Source organism: Chiloscyllium punctatum, chromosome 25 (assembly GCF_047496795.1).
Source record: "Chiloscyllium punctatum isolate Juve2018m chromosome 25, sChiPun1.3, whole genome shotgun sequence".
NCBI classification, from domain to species: Eukaryota; Metazoa; Chordata; class Chondrichthyes; order Orectolobiformes; family Hemiscylliidae; genus Chiloscyllium; species Chiloscyllium punctatum.
In genome coordinates this window covers 50,789,335-50,814,234 of record NC_092763.1, presented here as the reverse complement: position 1 = coordinate 50,814,234, position 24,900 = coordinate 50,789,335, and the positions used below count along the sequence as shown (strand labels likewise).

The 24,900-nt window shown below is 40.0% G+C and overlaps 1 protein-coding gene across 2 annotated transcripts in view; it reads left to right on the top strand.

Annotated features, from left to right (window-relative positions):
• zc3h12b (zinc finger CCCH-type containing 12B) overlaps positions 1-24,318 on the top strand; it is a 90,932-nt gene extending 66,614 nt beyond the window's left edge. Inside the window, exons 1-6 of one of the 2 annotated variants that reach the window (XM_072595268.1) lie at positions 727-818; positions 12,691-13,484; positions 18,166-18,305; positions 19,707-19,941; positions 21,220-21,326; positions 21,930-24,318. In XM_072595268.1, coding sequence (XP_072451369.1) covers positions 12,859-13,484; positions 18,166-18,305; positions 19,707-19,941; positions 21,220-21,326; positions 21,930-23,356 — 2,535 coding nt within the window. In that variant the 5' untranslated portion in view covers positions 727-818; positions 12,691-12,858 and the 3' untranslated portion in view covers positions 23,357-24,318. Of the gene's footprint in view, positions 1-726; positions 819-12,690; positions 13,485-18,165; positions 18,306-19,706; positions 19,942-21,219; positions 21,327-21,929 lie in introns of those variants that run through there. The other variant, XM_072595267.1, reaches the window with a different exon arrangement.
• The last annotated feature ends 582 nt before the right edge of the window (positions 24,319-24,900 follow it).

Here is a 24,900-nt window from a genome sequence, read left to right as displayed (position 1 = left end):
GAAAGCAAAGCACTGCAGATTCTGGAGTTCTGAAATGAAAGCAGAAAGTGCTGGGGAACCTAGTTCCAAAGAAGTGCCTTATTGGATTTGCGACAATAACTTTTTCTTTACCCACAGATGGTGCCACCTTTTCTGTTTTTATTGCAGCGGTGACTGTTCTTATCCTGGCTTGATGTCCAACTGTACATTTCCCAGCATTGCTGAGCTAAGACCATTTCCTTTCTTTAGGTCAGGGACATTAGTTGTAACACCCTGACTGCCATTTATGTTGAAAGCTGCAGGCTCACCATAGACAAGGGAACTGAACCTGGTGTTGTCTTGGTCTTTAGATCTTGACAGTGTGTGTTCTGTTATCATCATAAGATGTACATAGCTATTGTAATCTTAAAAATAAATATTAATTCACGGAAAATTGTTGGTCCTTTGGAGCGAGTAAGAAAGTAATTTTACTGTTGAGTTTTGTTTTAATGATTCAGTTTGATCAATATATGTATTATAATTATTTCTGAAATCTGCAAGTGAACCACAGCAGATTAATTTTCATGAACTCGCTTAGGGCTTGGCGTAGGGAAGTGCTGATACAGACAAAGACGTCACTGAAATAGCTCAGCAGTAGAGCATGATTCGTTGTTGTCTGAATTTCGTTGCGTCACAGCTGTGGGCGGGTGTGAGTGTATTAAAAAGGAATGACTGGTAATCCCCCAAAGTAGCCAGACGTTGTGCCTGCCAGAACAGAAGACGTATAGTTGTACAGTTCTCTAGAGTGGATTACAGACTCTTAAAGCACTATTTAGGCTTGGTGTGAGCTAGACTTTACTGTGAGTATATTATGGAGTATGAACAATATATTTTCTACAGATTTAAACAGTTGTACAGCCCCTCCTCACCATCTAGATAAGTAATAGTATTTGACAGTGGAACATATGGTTGAGCATGTTATGTAGGAAACCAGCTGTATCAGTGGTTTTAATAAAAGATGTTAAAAATAGAAGTGGCTTGTGTTTCATTTGGTTTTAGTATTTCAGATCCATATACTAAAGATCACTAGTAACTCTCAATTGTTTTGGACTTTAGAATGATATCAAGGGTAAGAGGTTATGGTATGAAGAAGGATGTGAATGTTTAAACAGATATTTTTTGAAATTGTGGAATGTTTTGAGAGGTTATAGATGGTTTCACTGCTTGGCATGTCGATAACAAGGCAACATTAGTTGAAGATTATCACTGCAAGAATAAAGAGGAAAACCAAAAAATGTTTCTTGTACATGGTTCTTAGAATAGGGAATTCGTTACCACAAATGGCAACTGAGCATTTGAAAAGGAAGCGTATAAAAGGCTATGGAAAAGGGCAAAGAAATTGGACCAGACCGCTTCAGTAATAGCATAATTCGGCCAAACAGCTTTCTCCAATAAAATATTTTGGTGCTATCTTCTGACTCTTTAATCATATTAGCCTTTGCGTTATCAGTCATTTATAAAATTGGAATAATACCAATATATTAAGTTTTTATATAGACATGTGTCAAGACTGTTTAGTGAAGTGTAACGGTGAAGTTTCTGATATGTCCACTTGAACTGTGGCTGAAGTTACAGAATGCAGTGACAAACCTGAGTAAATACTGCTTACAACTTGATGTTTAAAATTTGTTAATGGATTTAGAAAATGTACTGATAGGCAATGTTAACAAATCTTATGTAATTGAAATGTCAAGGTGTTCCTGAACAACCGATTGAGTGCTATCTGAGCAGTGTCAGTGTGCTTGAGTTTAGAGGTGGGGACATTCACTTTTGGGCTGTTTTATGCAGTACTGTAACTGCACAATAATATAGTGCTTCAAGCCGATAAAAATGAAAGCTGTAACTTAGCCTCTCTAATCCTGTTTCTTTCCTGCTGTACCTCAATATTAACTTGGGACATACAAGCTTTTTTTAAAAGGTATCTTTGGGGGTCGAAAGAAGCAGGAGCGTTGTTCTGAAGTCTGAGGTTTGGGCCTGCCTAGCCTTAGTGATCCCTTCAGCCTCCATTTACTGGTGCTCTAATTCCCAGGAGTGCCACCGACACCCTCCAGCCATTAAATTCTTTCTTTTGTTTGCCCATCAGTTAGTGAATATGCTGAGTTCCAGCCAGACTCTGGAACAAGTTATGGAAAAGATTACAAACTGTTTTGATCACCAGTTCTCTGCCATCAAGACTCCTCAGGTGCATTGTTCACTTCAGCAATCAGACAAACCACACCCTCTCCCCCGCCCCTCCCAACTTGATAAAGTCATTGACAAGATCTAAATATTTAATTTAATGCATCATAGGTCATTATTTCATTTCCCAAAAGGAGCACAATACACTAAATCTTGTTCCAGGGTTTTGAAGAATTATTTTACATGATTATCATTGAAAGCCTTTAAGTGGATTTTTCAATACCTGTTACTGAATGTAAACCATTTGCTAAAAATACAATTAATTTTAAAGCAACACGATTTGATTTATTTCATCTTTGATTCCATTATAGTATGTATGTGTGTGAAACATACCACACACACATACATATGTAATATATATTTGTTTGAATTTACTTCTCAGTTGGTACTAGGATCCACAAAGTATAGACACTATTTATTCAGAACATTACTGACAGTGAAATATTAGAAATTATTTTAAAGTTTCAATTTACCAGGAGAGATTTGACTTCTATGGGCTGGACTTTACAAAGTGTGCACGGTCCCTAACCCCAGTATAAAAATTGGGCATGGCCTCTCCTCCCACCCCAAAGTGCTTTACTGACTCTCCCCACAGCTATGTGACTGACCCAACAGCCATCGAGGTGGGTGTTAGTTATCAACCAGAGTGAAGGATTGGGATTTCAGATGGACAGGATTGTGTTGGGGACGATTTAGTTGTGGAGGAGGGATTAGGAAGGTTTTGTGGGGAGCCTCCAATGGCCAAGAAAGGAATTACTGTCATTGCCTGCCCCAACTGCCCAGACATCAGCACAGTCGGTGAAAGCTGCAGAGCTGCACACCTACCGTGGGCTTCTCCCATCGTGCCCACAAAGAGCTTTAACTGGATCAGAGCTGAGGTGGTGAGCAGATCTCTCAAATCCTTTCCCTTTGGAGTTAAATTGGCGTCGGGTGAGTGAGAAAGCACGGGAACAACATTTTCATGCCCCAATTTCATGGCCTGCTTAGCCTGTCCCATCACTTTCAAGATGGGTTGTGGAGGTATGATGACCATAAAATCCAGCTGAATGCTTCTGTAAAGGTAGTTTTCCCACGTCATAGAGTCATAGAGATGTACAGCATGGAAACAGACCCTTCGGTCCAACCCGTCCATGCCGACCAGATATCCCAACCCAATGTAGTCCCACCTGCCAGCACCTGGCCCATGTCCCTCCAAACCCTTCCTATTTATATACTCCTCCAAATGCCTGTTAAATGTTGCAATTGTACCAGCCTCCACCACATCCTCTGGCAGCTCATTCCGTACACATACCACTCTCTGTGTGAAGAAGTGAGCAGTTTTTCTTGTGTGCTATGAAACTAAATAAAGTTTTGGTGCTGTCATCTGTCTGTTCAATGATATTGGCCTTTGCATTATTCCAGTTGTATAAATTTGCATGAACTTAAATACACACTTGGCCATTTTAGACATTTTTAATCAACCATTCAGATATGTGAAGAGACCCCTCTGGAGCAATGATCCGCCCTCTGCGTCCAGTACCAATGTATTATGGGGCCTCAGTCATTTTATGCTGTTTCAAAGTGGACTTTACAGAAACTTTTTTTAGCATTTATTTAATTTTACGAGAAGGGTAGAGATGTGAAATCCAGGAAAGTAGAACTGTCCAACACTCCTGTAGGTGGTGTCGCACTGAGTAATATTGAGCAAGAGCTATAATTAGGATTATCTCATGTACAGGTAGAAGTTAAGTTCTCTTCCCCTGCATGGTACTATGATCGCACGTGCTTTTCAAGTGTTTAATGATTTAATGCTATGGTGTTTGGAAATCGAGAACACTAAAGGGAGGTATATAGAGTTGATCATTCTCATCAGTCAACTCAAATCTATGACCGTAAGCCAGCCAGTTAAATTAGTAGAACTTCAATTGCAAACCTGGTGATAGTCCCTTTATTCAGAAGGATCTGTTCAGCTGTTTGAATAGTGACTGACTGATTGCCGAAGAAGTTATGTTTAAAGTAGCTTGATGCTGATAATTCTCCTGGACTTTGACTTTGTGACTGACTGAAGAAGATAAGAGTTCTTCTTCTTTTATTCTGGAACTTTGCAGGACTTCCAGCATTAAAAGATAAACGTTGATTCTTTTAAAGTTTAACAGATGTTGAACTTATTGCTGTCAGGAAATGGATAAACTTGTTGTCAAGGTTAATCCAATTACTTCACAATCCAGGGACATATTGAGCTGTGTTGAACTGTGGTTTCAGGACCCCAGTATCTGAACCAGATGGGAGTCGTGGGCTATATGTTAAAGCAGTGTACCCTCTAGAACAATTTTCCCAGAATTGACTGCCACAATCTCGTTAATGAGAACAAGTGGGTCTTCACACAACAGGCTAAATCTGAGGCTGCAGCTCTTGCACTTTAGCGAATCAACAGACATAGAGGTGGGTGCCGCTGAGTCAGATTGGTTGTATTGGTCCATGTTCTACATTAACATGGAGCTGTTCTTGGAAGTGTTCATGAACGTTAAAAGTGGTAAGGACCGAAGCCAGTGGGCTCCTGAAAGCAAAGAGCAAAACCCTCCAGGTGAATTGTTCGGGTTGTGGATAGGTCCTTTCTGGATGACAGAACTGTCATTGGCACCACAATGATCCAAAGTCCCTGACTTGCCAGGAGAAGCTGCTGTCATTAAGCTGACTGCTTCTGCACATGGAGAAGGACAGTTCCACTGTTAGCAAAATGTCAGTGAAGCCGAGAACATCACTCCTTGTAGGGCTTTAATCATCTATTGACTGGCTGTGTCCAAGATGCTGCCAGCCAAATTTTTCCCTGGCAAACCTACCATTTATTTTACTGTCTCTATTTAATATGTACCTATTTGGCCAGGAAAATCTGGTCCAAGTTTATATGCATGAATAGGAGCGTGAAGAGAAATCGACACATCAGCAATATTTACAAGATCACTTATTTTGTAACATTTTGATTTCTGGGAAAACACTAAGTTCAAGATCAAAGGTAGCTACTAATACTATTTGCCTTAAATTACGTGATGTTGAAGACCCGGAGACTAGGAACTGAACTATACGATGCTGCCCTTTTTGCTGGTTTCCTCTTGTCCTCCGCCTCCTGGGATTCTAGCAGTGACCAACTCTCCCATTGGCATTGCTGGATGTGAAGTGTTACCAACTGTGTATGGTAACACTTGAAGGTAAAATCTTTGTTCTGAAGACACCAGGAATCTCAGCGGCAGGCAGACGAGTGCTTGATTATTAGGTCTCCCGGATCTCACTTACTTTGCACGCAGTAGACCCTGGATCATCATAAGTTTAGTGCCTTGTGAGCTGACTCCTGTAACGAGAAAGATCTCATTTCCCAGAATTTATGTGAACGTGTTCAGGTACATTGGTGGTTAGGCTGGTGACGACAGCATGTAAAAACAGAAGAACCAAAGTTCTCCTCTTGGTCACCGTTAAATTTGCTGATATCATTTGAACTGAGTGAAAGGTTAGTCAAAAGTAGAACAATGCTGTGACCGTCAGTGAAAGATGATTGGAGAACTGAACCAGGTGGCACTTGGTATTTAAGAGTTTTAGAGGCACAGAAGGAGACCATTTGGCCTATCAAGTCTGGACAGCTAACAAGTCAGTGACATTGAGTTGTGTATAACCCAACAAGGGCTGGCTTTTTCATGACAGTTGGGGCAAGACTTAGAATTTGAAAGAAAATGCTGGAAGTATCTATAGCATAAAGAAAAAGTTTGCATTTTACTGGGAAAAGATATAGGGTTGGATCTTGTGAATATAAGTATCTGGAAGAATAATGGAGATCAAAATGAGGTTGAGCAGTTTGTCCAATGAGATGTAATGGATTTTTTTTTATAACAATGAGTACTTGTGGTTAAATTTGCTTCTTTCAGGTCTCTGGCCTTCCTAAAATTACATTTTGTACTAGCCAATGACTTTTTATAGTGTGGTTTTAAGTTAATAGTTTTAGTGAGGGAATGCTGCTATATTTCTGACAATATTAATTTGGTGATTAAGAATAAATCAGTCCAAATTTCCAATGATCTAATTGTAAGTTGGCTGTAACATGTAATTTTAAACTGCCTGTGATTATAGACCTGTCGGTGACCAGAAGTAAATTGAGATATTGAAGTAAAAGTATATTGACATGGTTTAGATGCCAGTATTGTATTGTAATGTTTCAATACCAGTATTGACATACAATATTATTGCATAGTGACAAAATGGGGTATTTGAGATTGTTTTCCTTATTAATTGATTCGAAGAGTCACTAGATCAGCTTTTGATTTATTCATTTAGTGAGTAAAGATCCCTGGAACTAAGCAGTTGCTTCCTTATTTCCTGAGTCTAAGAAGATTAGTCCACCACTTGTTCTGAATCCCTGGTAATTTGCGGCATTTTCTTGTGTCTGAGGCGACAGCAATGGCAATTGTTTATGCAGAAGCTCCAGCTTGTTCTGAAGCTGTTTTTCAGGAATCCCTCTTGTCACAAGGAACTTGTTAGTGACTTCCTGTGTTGCCAGTTTATTTTTGATCCAGTGGGTGTCTGCTGGTAGACAGGTCAGGCAGGTTGCTTCATGTGGGCATTAAGGTGGAAAGGGGGGGGTGGTTCAGTTGGTTGGATGGCTTGTGAGGCAGGGTGAGGTCAACATGAATGCCTTCTGAATCCCTGACCTAAGTCATGGTGACCGTCGTTGTTAAACTCAGACCAGTTGTCACTATCCTTAGAAAGCAGTCCTGTGGTCCTGTGGGGCTATGGTGACTTTACTAAGATGGAGGGCAAGCACCAGGTGGATTGAACAGGTCGTTATGAAGTGGTAAGTTAATTGAGATCAACTGATACATTTGTGCTACAATGCAGTTTAAACTCCTTTCATAAAAATACAGAAGAAACATTATGGCTTCCTGTGTTGTCTTTTGATTTGTAAACCTAATGTTCCTATCTATGTGATGTGAAGAGGTGACTATCACATTTTATGTCTTTGCTTAGTTCCTTCAGAAAATGAAGAAGATTACCTTTGCCTAAGGTCCAGTTCTGCAAGCACCAATTGCCCTTCCAATACTTCTGTCCAGTAGAGTTCATGTCAATTCAGAATTCAGTTGCAGGCACTCTAGTCGAGTTCAATCCCACTGTTACAAGCTGTGTAATTCTTTCCAGACGTTGCGACAGCAGCTGGGAGGGAGGTGCATAGCCAATATACCCTTCTGTTAGCTGGGGAACTGCATCCAATAAAGCACCTTTTCAATAACTTAACAATAATCGGATATCTCTGCAGAGATCGGGAAGAAGAGAAACGTTTTAACAGTACACATGTTCCACATCTTGCACATATATCATATATTTAACACAGATTTTTCACCAGTGCTTGGTCACTGAACCATGACTGAATCACTTGACTTCAACTCTTAAAAATTGAAATACCTGTAGCATTCTTAAAAAAAAATCCATTAATGGTCTGCTGATTTACTTGGGTAGCTATAAAAATTGGTCACATTTTACATCATATATTGTATGCCAGGTTAGGCAATCCTTATGTTTGATTTTCTTTTCACTTGATCTGTGTCAATGCATGTGACAACCAATTTCAAAGCTATCAGATATACATGTGGGCTGCTGTGAAGATATCACACTTCTGGTTGCACTCTCTGTGCCCTTTGAAACTAGAATATCTCAGGAACCAAGTGTAATTTGAGATTGCCCAGCTGAAGCATTGAAGCTTTAGAGATTCAAATGTTTCATGGCTTTGTAGGTCATCCCTAAATGTTTTTTCAATGGAATTATCTATTTAATTTAATACTTAGTGTTACTTTCCTACCTGGTTTGTTTTACAGTTTTATCAGAATTTATGATTTGAATATATGAATCGTTGGAATACTCAAGAAAGGATACAATGTTTTGGATGCATGTTTCTTCCATCAGGAGAAAGGGGCAAAAAAAGAGAAGTCCTGTTTTCCTTTGTATTTTAGTTAAGTTTAGATTATCAGAGAACCAACTTTCTAAAACATAGTCACTAACTCATTGCAATAAAGGTGGCATGGTGGCTTAGTGGTGAGCACTGCTGCCTCACAGCACCACAGTCCCAGGTTCAATCCCAGCCTCTGTGTGGAGTTTGCACATTCTCCCTGTGTCTGCATGGGTTTCCTTTGGGTGCTCCGGTTTCCTCCCCCAGTCCAAAGATGTGCAGGTCAGGTGAATTGGCCATGCTAAATTGCCTGTAGTGTTAGGTGCATTAATCAGCGTGGGATGGGTTGCTCTTTGGAGGGTAAGTGTGGACTTTAGATTAGATTACTTACAATGTGGAAACAGGCCCTTCGGCCCTACAAGTCCACACCGACTCGCAACCCACCCAGGCCCATTCTCCTACATTTACCCCTTCACCTAACATTACGGCCAATTTAGCATGGCCAAATCACCTAACCTGCACATTTTTATTTGGATTGTGGGAGGAAACCGGAGCACCCGGAGGAAACCCACACAGACACGGGGAGAATGTGCAAACTCCACACAGTCAGTCGCCTGAGGCAGGAATTGAACCCAGGTCTCTGGCGTTATGAGGCAGTAGTGCTAACCACTGTGCCACCCACGACTTGTTGGGCCAAAGGGCCTGTTTCCACACTGTTGGGAATCTAATCTAATCAAGACAGAAAATGTTGGAAATACCCAGCTGGTGAACCTATGGCAAGTAAAGTTACATTTTAAAATACTCCACATTTACACTAGTTAATATCTCCTAAATCTTTATTGAGTAGGGAGTAAGGTACACACCAAACCATCTGAGTTTCTCAGATGGTGGTTTGGTAGTAAATCTTTGTGTATGATATTTGTCTTTTATAGAAAATAAGTAAAAAGTGCAAAAGCTCAAAATGATGACAGAAATTGACAGCAATTAACTAGCCCTTTCCATTTTCATGTTTACAAGGTTCAGATTCGCACTGGAATAGCTTTCTGATTAAGGTACTGCTCAATCTCCATATTTCTCTCTGCCATTACACCACAATCAAAATATGTGGGTATATTCATGAAGGGCAGAGTGATTACAGGTCTACAGACAGACAGAGAGAGAGAGAGAAAGAAAGAGCAAGGTAGTGGGAGTAATTTGATAACTCGGTCAAAGAGATAGTTGAGGCATGACTGGCATCCTGCGCTCTGTGATTACGAGGGAATTCTTTCCCAGTTACTTAATTTATTTAGTTGTCTTGATCCACAAAATGTTCAGATGTCTGACTTAAATTTTTGTAATACCTTATCCTATCTCAAAATTGTGTTTTTGTTTCACATACAATTAATTACTTTATATCTAAATGCACTGAACTTCGTGTGCAAAAATGAGTAAATATGATGGTCATTTGCAAGTATGACCTTAAATGAATGGTTTGTCAATGAAAGTAGTGTATGCTAGCAGCCTGCAATGGACATCTCATGAATTGGTGACTAATCTTTTCACTACACCTGATCATAGTTCAACCTCATAGTGGAGACTTGTTTCCTCAACTCACTTCTACTTTTTACTAAGATTTAAATGTTAAATCTTGGCAATATTTTCCAGGTCAGTGGAAAATAAAAATGTATATAATAGGCTGTGGATTTATTAAGTCTGTTTTGCACCACTGCGTAAACAATTTTTGCCCTTTTTATAGGTTAAGAATAGTATGTGAAAGCTTTCTCAATAGGGTACTGAAACAAAGTCTCTTCCTGGCCTCAATTGTCTTATGATTGAAATAGTGATCTCCCTCTCCTGCCACAACTTCCTCTTTCACTTGAGGAACAGATCAATGGGTAAAATCCACTCTAGCAGCATACGTAAATGAGAAAATCAGTTTGTCTACTTGAAACATTGATTATCTTTTAGGGTTAAAGTTTCCAATCTTCCGAGTTTCAAATGGAGGTGCTGCAATGAGTGATTGCTGAGCTGAATACTGTTGTTAGATGCTTCGGTTAATCTGTTGTCGTACGCACAGTTCAGGCGCACACACTCCACTGGCTTGTTACAGAACTGTGTTGCTTCCATTATTTGGACCACTCCTATCGCTACTTTGCTCATTGCAAGAATTGCACCAATGAAAATTGCTGGAAGCTTTTATGCCTGAGAGCACAATACAAACCGGAGGAGAGAGGGAAGGAGAGACAACAATACAAACTGCAGCGGGGTGGTGCTGGCAGAGAGAAGAGATGACAGAAACAAGCAACGGGATGGGAATATTGTGTTGGCCTGTGATTGTGGTTTTTTTTTATTCCAAACTTTTTTTATTCCAAACTTCTCCCAAACTTTTTTATTATCCAAGTCAGGCAACTTTAGTGCTTCACCTTGAGGATTGAGCCTTACTTGTAGCTAGTCTTCAGCGGTGATCATTGGGAATTTGTGAACTTAATTCAGTTTGGTTTTGGTTTTATTTATTGGATTATTTTACACCTTTTTTCTGTTGTATAAAGACAATTTGCACATATCAATATATCCTAGTTGTATCATTGCTTTTGGTTTTTCTTATTATGATTGATACTGTTGACGAATCACAGAAGATCTATTCAATTATTTCTTGTCTTTCTATTTATTGAGTACTTATATTCATAAATTTCTGTTTATCTTCTTGTAAAACAAAGGAGTGCAATATTTTATTTGAAACTGGTGTTATGTAGATGTTCAACTAAAGAAATGCAGCAACTTTTTCCAAGTGTGTAAGTGGGATGTGACCAAAACATATATGGCTACGTATCATGTGGTGCCATGTGATTAAATAACATATGATAAAATCTCTAGGAATATGTTAAACCAGAATGACAAATACTGCTTTGGCCCTGGTGAATATGCTGGATTATCCCAGTTTTGATTCTGAGGTTATATGGAGTTTCGTGGTCACAGCTTGTGTCTAAGTTGAACCACCCTATGTGGACACAATACCTTTGCTAAGGGAAGGGAGAAGTTCTGTTAAGGCTCTTACCTCTTGCTGCTCTGAGCTCAGTGGGTGAATGTTTGGCAAGATCAGCATCATTACATAATTATGCAAGAATGAATAATTAGAAAAAATATCAGAGCTTATGGTAGTTGTGGAATTGTAAGCTAACAGAGCTTTAGTGGCTGAGAATTAAGACTTGAGTTGATGGTCCCACACAATAATGGGAAAGCCTACGTAACTGGACTTTACAGTCATTGGATATTTAGCTCATCACCACTGCCCCCTCAACCACCCAAACCTCCCAAGAGTTGGCGGCCTGTCACATGTCTGACACCTCTCCAATCCCAGCAGTGTTGGACGACAGTAGGCCCCAGACCAGGAACAGTGATAAAATCTATATATTTCTTTCAGAACATCAAAGTTGAAGCATGATTGCCTGTTTTGTGGTATTGTCAGTCTCTTTGGGTGAAATTTTAACTCTGTGAAAACCCACCCAGTAGCACAAAATAATTAAAACTGGGCCCTTTCACTTCTCAAGGATTCTGAGCTATGTACTGTCAATTCCTAACTGAAAATTATTTTATAATGCACATGTCTGGCTTACCCAATCTGATTTCAGTCTGAAATGTCCTAGTCATTAGATGTTCTCACTATAATAAGCACACCTACTGCTGTGTCAAGGACTTTTGAAGATATTAAAGTTTTCAAGGTTTAGGAGCGGAACTGACAAAATTTGTTTGACAGGGTTTTTAAATATTGGGGACACGAATTAGACAAAAATGTCTTGGACAGAATCTTTACAAGGAAGTCAACTGAACAGTTATTTCAATAATATAATCACTATTATACAAGGGAATTAATTGACTGGCCAATAAATATGCTTTGGAGTGTTGCTGGAAAAAAGACATTTTGTCAAGGCCTTTCATCTTGCACTCATCAGGAAAATTCACAGAAATGATAGTCATTATAACTGCACTCCATGACAACATCTCTCGCAATCAGAGTCTATTGCTAATCAGTGCTCTCCTCTAATAAAATTGCTCATTGTCTTAATGAGTGCAATTCAAAGTGTGTTGACAAAATGTCTTTTTCCAGCGACTTTTGTAGTACCAAACAAATATCTGTATGTTTTTGTTGTTTGATTATAGTTCAAAGCTAGTTATTGACCAGGACATCTCACTGTTCTTTTAACTGACATAAACTGGAAGACAGAGCGGTCTTAGTAGCTCACTGAAAGGTAGCCCCTTGCAATACATTATCACTCTTCCCTCATCACTACTACATCTGGAAGACGTGGAATTGGGCCATAACTCAACCTTCTAATACAGATGAGAGAGTGCTACTGCAGTGCTTAGCTAACATTTTAACATGTTAAAAGTAAGGGGAAAAAGACTGGGACAAAGAGGGAAGAAAGAAATACTCTCTCTAAGGGGAATAAAGTTGTGGATTAAATGACAGTACCAGGAAAGGAACAGAATTGGAAAGTGTCCATCAGATTTTAAACAAGTTGATCACTATATTGTGAGCTTCACTTTGCTGTGGATGTAATCATTAGTGTTTTTTACAGGCTTCTCTAAACTATCCGTTTTCTTCCTTTTTGCAGGATTATATACTATCACTGTGCTCCCCAGAACATAAGAAGTGTGAGAACATAACATCAACATTACGGAAACAGTTAATTGAGCTGAAAGATACCATTGAATATGAAAGTCAAGCTGTACTGGAAATAAAAGAGAAAAGTGTAGAGATAACAGGAGGACAAATTAACGTAATGACTGCCTGGTCAATGTTTGAGAAGTTGAATATGGAGAACAACTCCTCCAAAGAAGTCAAGAGTCTTCGTCTGGAGATTGGTGACTGCAGCGCTGATTCTGAGGACTGGACAAGCTCAGAAAGTGATTCAGAACAACCTCCTAATAAGAAGGAAGGGACTCCGATTGTGAGCAAACCACACCGGCAGCTCTGTCGCTCTCCTTGCCTTGAACGGCCAGTTCTTTCCAAATGCAGTGTCCTACAGGAATTTCAGAGTGAAGACAGGAAATCCAAATTTGATGATGATGATGACGACGACAAGGCTGCTAGTTTAGATAAGGAATACCAGGCCAAAATGGAGTTTGCCTTAAAACTAGGATATTCAGGAGAACAGATACAAACTGTGCTCAATAAACTGGGATCGGATGCTCTTATTAATGACATTTTAGCTGAGCTGGTCAGACTTGGGAACAAAAGCGAATCTGAGCCACAGCCTCCCAGTGTAGGTAACGCAGGTACCCTAGTGTCCAGGGGCCAGTGTGTGAAAGAAGTCACAAGCCCAGAGCTGTCCTTAGAAGATGAAGTTGTGGATGATTCTGACAATTTGAGACCTATAGTCATCGATGGAAGTAACGTGGCCATGAGGTATGTCCAGAGCTTTTCTCCAAAGGTTATATTTTTGTTCATTGCATTTATTGCCTATCCCACATTGTCTTTGTTAAGGCGGTGGTGAGTTGTCACCTTGGACTGCTGCAATCCGGTTGTGTAGGTACCCCCATAATGCTATAGCGACCATGCTCCAGCATTTTGATCCAGTGAAAGTGAAGGAGAGCAGATACAGTTCCAAGTCAGGATATTATGTGGCTTGGAGAGACACTTGGTGATGTGCTCCTCTGTCCTAGCTCCTAGTAGTTCAAAGTAGTACCTATCATAGATTGGGAAGTGCTGTCAAAGGATCCCTGGCAGGGTGCTGTGATGTATCCCATAGTTGGTATATACTGCTGCCACTACAAGGTGGAGGGAATGAATAATTTAATGTGGTGAGAAAAGACGCATGTTGGTGAAGCTTTTCATTTTGAACACGTCCGGATAGATGCAAGAATGCGGAATTTCAAAGGGACATGAGAAAGTGTTTGGATTAATTGCTAAGTGAACTCTAATTGGTAAAGGTGTTACTATGGAGGATGTATCAGAGAAGAGTTATCCCCCAAAGTTATGTTTCCATTCAAGAAAAAAGGCAAGTTAGCTTCTTATTTGTTTAAGGTATTAACATACACACCTACGAACACTACCTGACCTTTCATGTTCCTGCAGCTGCTAGAATGGTTGGTGTCTCTGGTAGCTAATGTATTGCAGACTACTCTTGTATAATCATAATAAACAGCTTTTTTTCACAATGGGGAGGTCTGTTAGATAATTGATATCTAATTGGGTGTATGAAAGCCACAGAATGATCAGGTAACTCTACTCCAGCGTCACCGACATCCATCAAGACAACTGATTGCTGTGGCCCTTACCCATACTTTCTTCCAGCAATGTAAGGTTACTGCTTAGGGATAAAGGCTCCCCATTGCGTGCATTGTTAACAAATTCCACTGTTATCCCAGTTTAACTGAACAGCTCAATTAATGCATACTAGGAGCATCAATTATTGAACTAGATGTTCTGGTGCTCTGGGAGATTAGATTACAGCGTGGAAACAGGCCCTTCGGCCCAACAAGTCCACACCGACCCGCCGAAGCATAACCCACCCCTGCCCCTACATTTACCCCTTACCTAATACTATGGGCAATTTAGCATGGCCAATTCACCTGGCCTGCACATCTTTGGACTGTGGGAGGAAACCAGACCACCCGGAGGAAACCCACGCAGACACAGGGAGAACGTGCAAACTCCGCACAGTCAGTCGCCTGAGGCGGGAATTGAACCCGGGTCTCAGGCGCTGTGAGGCAGCAGTGCTAACCACTGTGCCGCCCATAAGGCAGATTGCCTTACAAAATACGTTACATCGTTTGATAAGGTACCATACATACAGCTATGTACTAAGAGTGTTAGGGGTAGTTAGTTGGCATTGTTAGAGGAAATGGCTGATTAGTAGAAGGGGATTAGTGGTGCTGGAAGAGCACAGCAGTTCAGACAGCATCCAAGGAGCTTGGACAGAGTTGGGGAAAAAGCAGGGTATTTCAAGATGGCAACCTGTGACTAGTGAAGTGCCGCAGAGATTAATGTTGGTGCCAAAATTATTTCCTATACTTGCTAATGACCTGGATGATGAAATGAATGTACTACAGGCAAGTTTGCACCAACTTAAAGAGAGGTGGGAAGACAAATAATGACCATGATGTAAACAGCCTACAGAGGAACATAGACCGGTTAAGAGAGTGGGCAAATGTAGAAGGTGGTTTATAACGTGGAAACATGTGAAGTTATACACTTTGTCAGGAAGAATAGAGGAGCTGAATATTACTTAAATGGAGAAAGACTGCTGAAAACTGCAACATAAGAGGGAGCTAGGGGTTCTTGTGTATGAATCACAAAAAGCTGACATCCAAATTCAGCAGGTAATTGGGAAGCCAAATTTCTGTTGGCCTTTATTTCAAAAGAAACGGAATATAACATAGGGAAAACTATAAAAGGCCCTCATCAGACCATACCCAGAATATGTGAACAGTTTTGGTTGCCCCTATCTAAGATATACTGATGTTGGAGGCAGCTCAGGGAAGGTTCACAAGATTTAATTCCAGAAATGGACGGATTTTCTTATGAGGAGTGGTTGAGTAGGTTGGTCCTGTACTCATACGAGGTTTAGAAAATTGAGAGGAGACCTTATTGAAACACATAAGACAGGATCGATGCTGAGATTGTTTCCCATGTGAGAAAGTCCAGTACCAGAGGGCATAATCTCCGGGGAAGGAGATGCCAATTTAAAACAGCGCAACGGAGAAATTTGTTCCTTGAGGGCAGTGAATCTATAGAACTATTTGCGGTTGAAATCTGTGGGGACTGGGACGTTAAATGTATTGAGGCCTGAGTTAGACAGATTATTAATGAGTGAGGGAATGAAGGGTTATGAGGGGATAGGGCAGGCAAGTAAAGCCTGCAGATTATCAGATCAGCCATGATATGATTGAATACTCTACTTCTGTTCCTGTGTCTTAATATTTATTTTATTTTTGGAAGCAAATGCCCTTGTGTTAAATTACCAATTGGTCTGCACATTGCCAACTGAAAGGCATTCATACGGAACACAATTCCAGCCTATTTCTGGATAACAAGCCAAGTAGCTGCTACAAGCCTAATGTGAACAAGTGAATTTATAGTTTGAAATTCATATGTGTGCAAGTTAACTTCACTATGAGGGCATTACATTTTATTAGGATTTGTTACAGTATCAATCCAGCGTACCCAATTAATGTTGTCTTTAATTATTCCCATTCCTGATGTCATTGGCTATATTGTAAGCATCATTACAATCCATTCTGTTAGACACATCTGTTTCAGAAAGTACAGTTGAAGTATTAGTAATCATGGCTTGTAATCTGCATTAAATGAGAGAGGCTTGATTGGTTTTTACTAGCTGGTAAAGATGCACTTCTGCAACATTGGTTGTTTGATATCAGGAAATCGGTTTCAAAAGACTAAGCAGATAAGAAATAGTGACACTGCCTGCCTGGTGGTTTATGGCTCTATTCAATGTTATATTGAAGCCATCTGTCACAAAAAGGCTGGGCTTAGTCCCTGTTGTGGGGTGGCTTTTGTTTTTGTCATTTCCTGTAAACATTCCTCTTTTGATATATTCCTTATCACCCAGTTGAGAGGTGGAAATCACATGTTTTCAGTTCATCCAGAAGAGATGAGGGAACAATAAACAAATTTAGCACACTCTCTCTCTTCTGTACTGGAGCATCAGTCCATATTTTTGAGGTCCAGCTGCTTTATTGGTGCTTGAAGCCACAACTTTGTGATTCAAGTCAGTATCTCAAAACTCTTTAGGGGAAAGCAGCAGATGCTACTTGTGAATAAGGATAGCAGAGGAGATTTCAATCCATTGACCTCCAGTGTATGTGCCCAGCATACTCCTGCTGCCCCTCTCTGCTGGCCCCTGTTCTATGGTGAGATAGCTAATTTCAGCTGAACCATTAGCTAAATGATAAAACTAACTTCAGTGCCGTAAACTCGTCCAGTGAAAAGCTCAATTTACAAACCTGATCATGACCTGATTTTGTTTGGATGTGTGTGTATACCTGCAGTGAGGGCAGGGTTAGACTTTGCTCTCTATCAAGCTTGCATATGAATTAATTATCTTAATTAAACAAGATACTAGCAGCAAAATCAGAAAATAAACAAAAAGCAATTGGTGCCTACCACATATGGTTTTTTAAAATTTTATGTACATGCACAATTACATTTGGTTGCTCCTTGTCCATGATTCCTGTTTCAATTTTTACAGCAGTTTTCTAGCTTATTTCACCATCTCATCCTGCAAGATCCTTTCTGTTCCATGTCGGAATCTTTTCCCACCAGCAAAGCTTCCTATCTGCTCCATGATAGAGGAAAATACTCCTCCCTGGAATAATGATAACTCTGGCAAGGACAAAAGTGAAAATATAACGAAATAGGGAAGTGAAAAATCCTGTTTCGATATGAGAATTCCTGCTGAGAAACAGAACTATGATCTGTCTTGCCCAATATAATTAGTGCTGGTGTATTGACCTCGTAGCATGAATACCGTTTAGAAGATGAAGGCTGTCAAATGTATAACACCCCAGTTGAGGCTATTTTTGTAGATCCTTTCCTATTCTAGTAAGTATAATTGATTCCTCCCACGAAAGCCTACGCGTGGTGATGCTTTTCATGATGTCAACAGCATCTTCCCTAAATTCCAAGTTGGTTGATAATGAGCTGCTCTCTCCAATCCAATTTTCTTAAGTCACTGAGAAAATATGTTTCATTTGCCGCTTTGTTTAATCACTTTGTATTTAATTTTGCAATCACCAATGACCTCAACTGCTTGCCAAGGACTGTACTTTATTGTAAAATAAAATATGGAGCCTTTTGTCCATGATATGCAATTACTTTGTGCATCTAATTTGCATTCCCATTGAGGCATCCTTGGCATGCATTAAAAAACTGTGTAATTTCCTTACCTCACTTCATAAATGCAACAATTTGCCTTGATTGTGCAATTAATGTTTAATAATGATAATAAATTGCTGAACCCGTACTGTCGCACTTGTACGATTTTACAATTACAGTGAGCACAATGTCAGCCAAGATCAAACTTGAAAGAATGAAATTGATCCAAGCTTTAATTTCCTTTTTGTAGTCATGGTAACAAGGAAGTGTTCTCTTGTCGTGGGATTCAGTTAGCTGCAGAATATTTCCTGGAAAAAGGACACAAAGATATCACAGTGTTTGTTCCTGCTTGGAGGAAAGAACAGTCCAGGCCGGATGCACCTATTAAAGGTACATAAACATGTCACAATGTAATGAAAGATCTGCTCATATAGGAATAGATGGCTTCTCTTTTAAAATGTGAATGCTGGAATATTTGATAAAATTAGAAAAAGAAAAGACATCAAGGTTTGAAATATAAATAGAAAATGCTGGGAATACATGTCAATTCCATCAAAAGGGAGTGGGGTATTGAGAAAGATAAACTTTTGATCTCAAGACCATACTCTCTCAAGAAGCCTATGAAAGGTTGGATAGCAGTGGGAATTAATGTGAGTTGCTGGATTTTCTGCTACAAGTGAAAATAATGATAAATATATTCATTAGATTAGATAGCTGCGTACAAGTTATACGATAGTGAGGAAAATTATCATCTTCTGATGCATTTTAGCAACACTGGGCATCGGTAATGCCATTGCCACTTTTGGCATCCAGCATTACTAAGTGGAATGGAGGCAAGGAAGTCACAAATAAAAGGTTAGGAATCACACAACATCAAATTATAGTCCAACAAGTTTACTTAGAAGCACTTGCTTTTGGAGCAGTGCTCCTTCATCAGGTGGTTATGGACACAGCTACTTAACGAAGGAGCAGTGCTCCGAAAGCTAGTGCTCCCAAATAAACCTGTTGGACTATAACCTGGTGTTGGGTGATTTTTAACTTTGTACACCCCAGTCCAACACTGGCACCTTCAAAACATGACAAATAAAAGGCTTACCTTGCTTAGTGTGTATCATTTTAAAATAGTATGGCCAGTCTTATAATTTTGCAATAAGAACTGAATTCCCTCCTACATGACTTGGCTGAGCTGACAACCCCAGAAATACCACCAGAAATCAAAGATTTACATTTAAATTAACCTGACTGCCTTGATCTGGTATGCTCAGCATGGCCACACAAGTTGGAGTCTAACTAGGCCTACATGATAGAAATCTGTTGAAATTTGGATGGCATCCAAGCTAAATCTAGTAATATTCTCACTTGGATATCTTCAGTGTTATATGTTTTAGCAGCAGTAGATAAAAGTGATAACAGTACTAGAACAATTTTTATCACTCTGTCTTAGGGCATTCCAGTTGTGAACTGAGCTGAATTTAACCAAGACATCCTTAACCAGGAAACATACTGAAATGTATTTTGTTTGTGATTGAACATTTCTTTAAAATTCCCTGATTAATCCGTTACTGTAGTACCTTTATCTTATACTTTTTTGTATTTCGATACTTTGCATTCTGAATTAGTGCAGCTGTTGCACACTAGACTTTCTAGTTTCGATTCTCAGTGCTGCTCAATATGGAATGGTTAAAAAACTTTTAAAGAACTTTTTAAAAACCAGTTGACAAAGCTTCACTTGATTTCAATGCATTTGCCCGATCAAAAGTTTAATATTGAAATAATTACTCAACTTTGCAGATCAAGAACTACTTCGAAAACTTGAGAAAGAGAAAATTCTGGTCTTCACACCATCCCGACGAGTGCAGGGGAGGAGAGTGGTGTGCTATGATGATCGATTCATAGTGAAATTGGCCTTTGACTCTGATGGCATTATTGTGTCAAATGACAACTATAGAGATCTACAGAATGAGAAACCAGAGTGGAAGAAATTTATAGAAGAACGTCTTCTAATGTATTCCTTCGTGAATGACAAGTAAGTATTATAAACACAGAGGATGGAATTCTCCCCTCTGTAGAAGTGGCAACGAGAGGAAGTAATTAGATGAGTTCATCCTGACATGCATGCCACCTTCTGAAATGTTGGGCCAGTAGGTCCATTGGGAGTTGTAAGACTTGCCAGCAAATAATGCATTTAAGTGGTCAGTTACTGGCCACCTCAGAACCTCTGCCATCAGCTCCCTGACTGACTGACTGCTTCTCTGCATGTGAGAACAGGGACTGTTTCCTTATTGGATAACCAAAGTGACCTGCTTGCAAGGTTGGGAGAAGTAATTGGAGGCATAGATTGGCAGCCATAGCTGGGGCCTGCGAGTGACAGCCCCTATCCTTGCCTTTGCCATACCACTGTGCACCCCCAACCCTCTGCAAACCACCCTTTCCACATGGCTCCCATCCCACAAGAAGCTAACAGAAAAGGCCAACATTTTCGCCATTTTATTCTCCAAAGAGTAGGCTTTGACTGAAGGTCCTTAATACTCCAAAGCTAATAGCCTCTAATTGGCAAGCTAGAGCGCCTCCTGGAATATTGATAGAATCATACAGTACAGAAAGGACCCTTCAGCCCATTGAGTCTGTACCACCAAATATACCTTACCAAGGAACTACCAGTCAGCTCTTAACATGCTAATGGCTATGAGATTTTGTGAGCTTTCTCACAGGTGGGGGCAGTAAGTTGACACCTAACATGCCTTGCTGCAATTTTCCTTCATACAAAGTCTTTTCATTGCATAATTTTTTTTTTGCTTAATTTGTGTAAATCAAAATGGGATCTGTTAGTCTCAGGAATGGGAAACATTTCTATCCAGGCATCTAGTATCATTTATCAAGCCCTCCCAGATGAGGTGTAGAAATGGATTAGATTCAAACTAAACTTCAATCTGTTGTGGTCCAATAAAGCACACTAGCCTCCATTTTAGAAATGTTTTTTCTTTACTGGAATGGAGTTGGTGGGCTCAAATGTGTATGTGGTAAATACTCAGTATTGTTTCACTGGCCAGCCATGGTGTAGCTTCTGCATGGAATGGGCACTTTATTTTCAATTAAAACTAGTTTTGTGCTGAACTGTGGGGGTACTAAAATCTTTTTAATCTAAGGCACCTCCAGTCAGCAGGCAGTGAAGGCTTTAATTAGTCTGGGCTACATTTGAACCTCCTTCCAAAGCTGAGTAACTAATAAGCAAGTCATTAAAACAGTATGTAAAATATGTACAAGTTGCACATAAATGATCAATGGTTTATTTTGCCATTTCAAGGTTCATGCCACCCGATGATCCTTTAGGACGTCATGGTCCCAGTCTGGATAACTTCCTGAGAAAGCGTCCCGTTATTCCAGAGCACAAGAAACAGCCTTGTCCTTATGGTAAATATTCCTAACTATCAGTTAATTAGAGCCGTGAATCTGGTTGATTCCTAAATGTTTTGACCATTTTTGTTTTTAAAAAAAACTCTAGACACAGCTTAATATTTGCCATTTTTGCCTTATCTCTTGATGTACAAGCTCTTGCTAAGATCTCCTGCTACTTATGTGAACATTGGCAGCCCAGTTGTCATATCCAGGTACTGATTGTCTATATCAAAGTCTAGACCATTAAGTGTGGACAGGCTGTTTGACAATTGTGGGCTTCTCAAGTGCTCATTCTAAGTCTCAGCCGATTTCTGCACAGGGGCAATGATTAGAAGGGATCACTGGAAATTGTCATGAGCAGAACCTGACATTAGATCACTACTTCATTGGTCTGACTGATGAAAACTTGGGCCTTCTCCATTTAGTACTGATGTCATTACTTCCTCGCAAACAAGAATGCAGAAACCAGTCATAGCATGCTATCCTGGAACAATGTAAAATATTTTAAACATTACTTTAAAGCATTGTTTTGTAAGTTTGTAATGATGAATAATTCTGTTGAAGGGAAGTTTATTTATCATATTTGATCTTACTTGGTTTCTGGTTATGATTTGACAGGGAAAAAGTGCACTTATGGACACAAGTGTAAATACTATCATCCAGAGCGTGTGAACCAGCCACAGAGATCAGTTGCTGATGAGCTTCGTGCCAGTGCTAAGTTGTCTGCTGTGAAAACTATGAGTGAAGGAGCCCTGGCAAAATGTGGCATTGCCATATCGGGTGTGAAAGGAGAAAACATTTCTGAGATGAAGCGTGTCGCTCCAAAGCGCCAATCTGACCCCAGCATACGATCTGTAGTTTGTGAGCCAGAGGAACGATTGACACCATCTCGCAGACTTGAGACTAACTCTGTGCCTTCTTTGGTCACTGCATCGAGTGTACCTACATTTCAACAGAATAAAAATCATGCAGCCAGTGCCATGAGTACCCGATCTGCAAGCAGTCCAGTGCCATGTTCCAAACAATTCACTCACCAGAAGTCCTCACAAGAGCATTTATCCACTTTAAATTATCCACCTATTCTTGTAACCAACAGCCATGGAAACTCTGTGAGTTATACAGAACAGTATCCAAAATATGATTCAACTTTGGACACTGGCTACTACTCTATGATAAATGACTTCTCAAATTTAAGTATCAGCAGTATGCGGAACCACGATGGCTATTATGGATTGGAATCGGATCATGGTTTGTATCCAAGAAACACTAGTCCTCACACAGAAACTTGCATTACAAGTAATGATTCCTATTCTTCATACAGTGACCTGGCGTACCTTGGCACTGTGGAACCAGGTCCAGAGGATAATGTGAAAACCCATCAGCCACAGTCACAGAATAGGCTGCAACCTTTTGTTCATGGCTACCATGAACCTATAACAAGAGTGCAGAGCTATGGCTCAGAGGAGCCAAAACAGCCCCAGCGTAAACAGTCCATCTCCCATTTAGTTCCTCATATCCAGCATTCTGCTGCTGGAGCTCGTTCCAGCTGTCCTGGGGACTATCCTGTTCCTCAAAACATTCATCCATCTGCTAATAATCAGCCAGGACGGGCTCTGGTAATGACTAGGCTGGACAGCATTTCTGATTCACGACTGTATGAAAGTAATCCAATGAGACAACGAAGACCTCCACTCTGCAGAGAGCAGCATACTAGCTGGGATCACCTACCATGTGTCACAGATTCCTATAGATACCCTTCATACCCTTTGACTAATAATCTCATGCAACCCAGTTATGAACCTGGTATGTTTAGAAGTATGCCGGAAAAGATAGAGCAGATCTGGAGGTCCCCCTGGCAGGGAATACCCAATGAGCAACAGGACCATCTGGCAATCCGGGAACATCAGTATCAAACATATCGAAACCTCTGTAACATCTTCCCAGCAGACATAGTTCATGCAGTAATGGAAAAGAATCCCCATGTAACTGACCCCCAGCATCTTGCTGCTGAGATTGTTGCTAAACAACTACGTTCTGGGCGGTAAAACACAAATGGTATGGAAGATTTATGACCAATTATGTATTGTTAGGACAAACAAAATAAAGTCTGTTTAGTGCACAACATTTGTGAAAGTCAGGTTGTCTAACACAATGGATTTAAGAATGCTGTAAGTATTTTAAAGATGTTTTGATTATCTGAAGAAGTTTAGGCAACTTTGAAGAGGAAATGAATACCTTACTTTCTGTTAAAGTCACAAACCAACTACTTTTGACTTTTAGAATTTTCCAAGTTACAAGTTACATTTGAATTGTAATTTTATGAAAGTTATCTTTTCAACATAAATTTCCATATGCCTGATTTATGGATTATAGGGTTTGGAATTTTAATAGAAGTTCTAAGAGGAAATAAATGTAATTTTAAAGAGTCTATGTTTGCAAATGTTAAAATAATGTTAAAAACTACACACAGCAAATTAAATCGATAATTTAAACCTTTGTGAAAAGATTTGTAGCTCGGGTGCTCGTTGTTGTGTCCCCTGTCTAGGTGACGTCCTCAGTGCTTGGGAGCCTCCTGTGAAGCGCTTCTGTGATATTTCCTCCGGCATTTATAGTGATTTGTATCTGCCGCTTCCGGTTGTCAAAAACCAATGAGCAAAACCAATGTGGTGTACAAAATCCCATGCAAGGACTGCACAAAGGACTACATAGGACAAACAGGAAGACAGCTAACGATCCGCATCCATGAACACCAATTAGCCACGAAACAACATGACCAGCTATCCTTAGTAGCCACACACTCAGATGACAAGCAACATGAGTTCGACTGGGACAACACTACTATTATAGGACAAGCCAAACCAAGAACAGCCAGCGAATTCCTAGAGGCATGGCACTCATCCACAGATTCAATCAATAAGCACATCGACCTGGACCCAACATACCGGCCACTGCAACGGACAGCTGGAACTGACAACTGGAAGCGGCAGATATAAATCACTACAAATGCCGGAGGAAACAACACAGAAGCGCTTCACAGGAGGCTCCCAAGCACTGAGGATGTCACCTAGACAGGGGACGAAACATCTGCAACACAAATTCCCAGCTCGGCGAACAGAACCACAACAATAATTTAAACCTTTCAAACGATTTCCACAGATTCAAATGATAAAATCTCATGTAAGGTATCTATTTCCTGTTTCAGTTTCTCAACCAAAAGTATGGCACTTCAGACCATTTCCTGAGTCATATTTTAAGGGTGGAAAATTTGCAGCCAAAAACAAACTTTTTGGAAGCATTATTGTATGTTATCTTCAGGCTGCCCTGATGTGCCACTATATTTAAAAGCAATGTATATTATTGCTAACATTTGACAAGCTTGATGTTTCAAGCTAGGTCTTGTTGATTTAAAAAAATGTTTTTCATGAAAGTTGAGAAGGCCTTTCGGGGGTCTTTGTTTCTTCATGAGAAGGTCTGACACTGCCTAAATGTTTCTTACTGTGAAACACATGGAATGTGAGGCTGAAGTCAGGGTTGTTTCTGTCATTTTGCTAATGGCTTGCAAATGCTGTGTAGTTGTTTCTATTTCCTA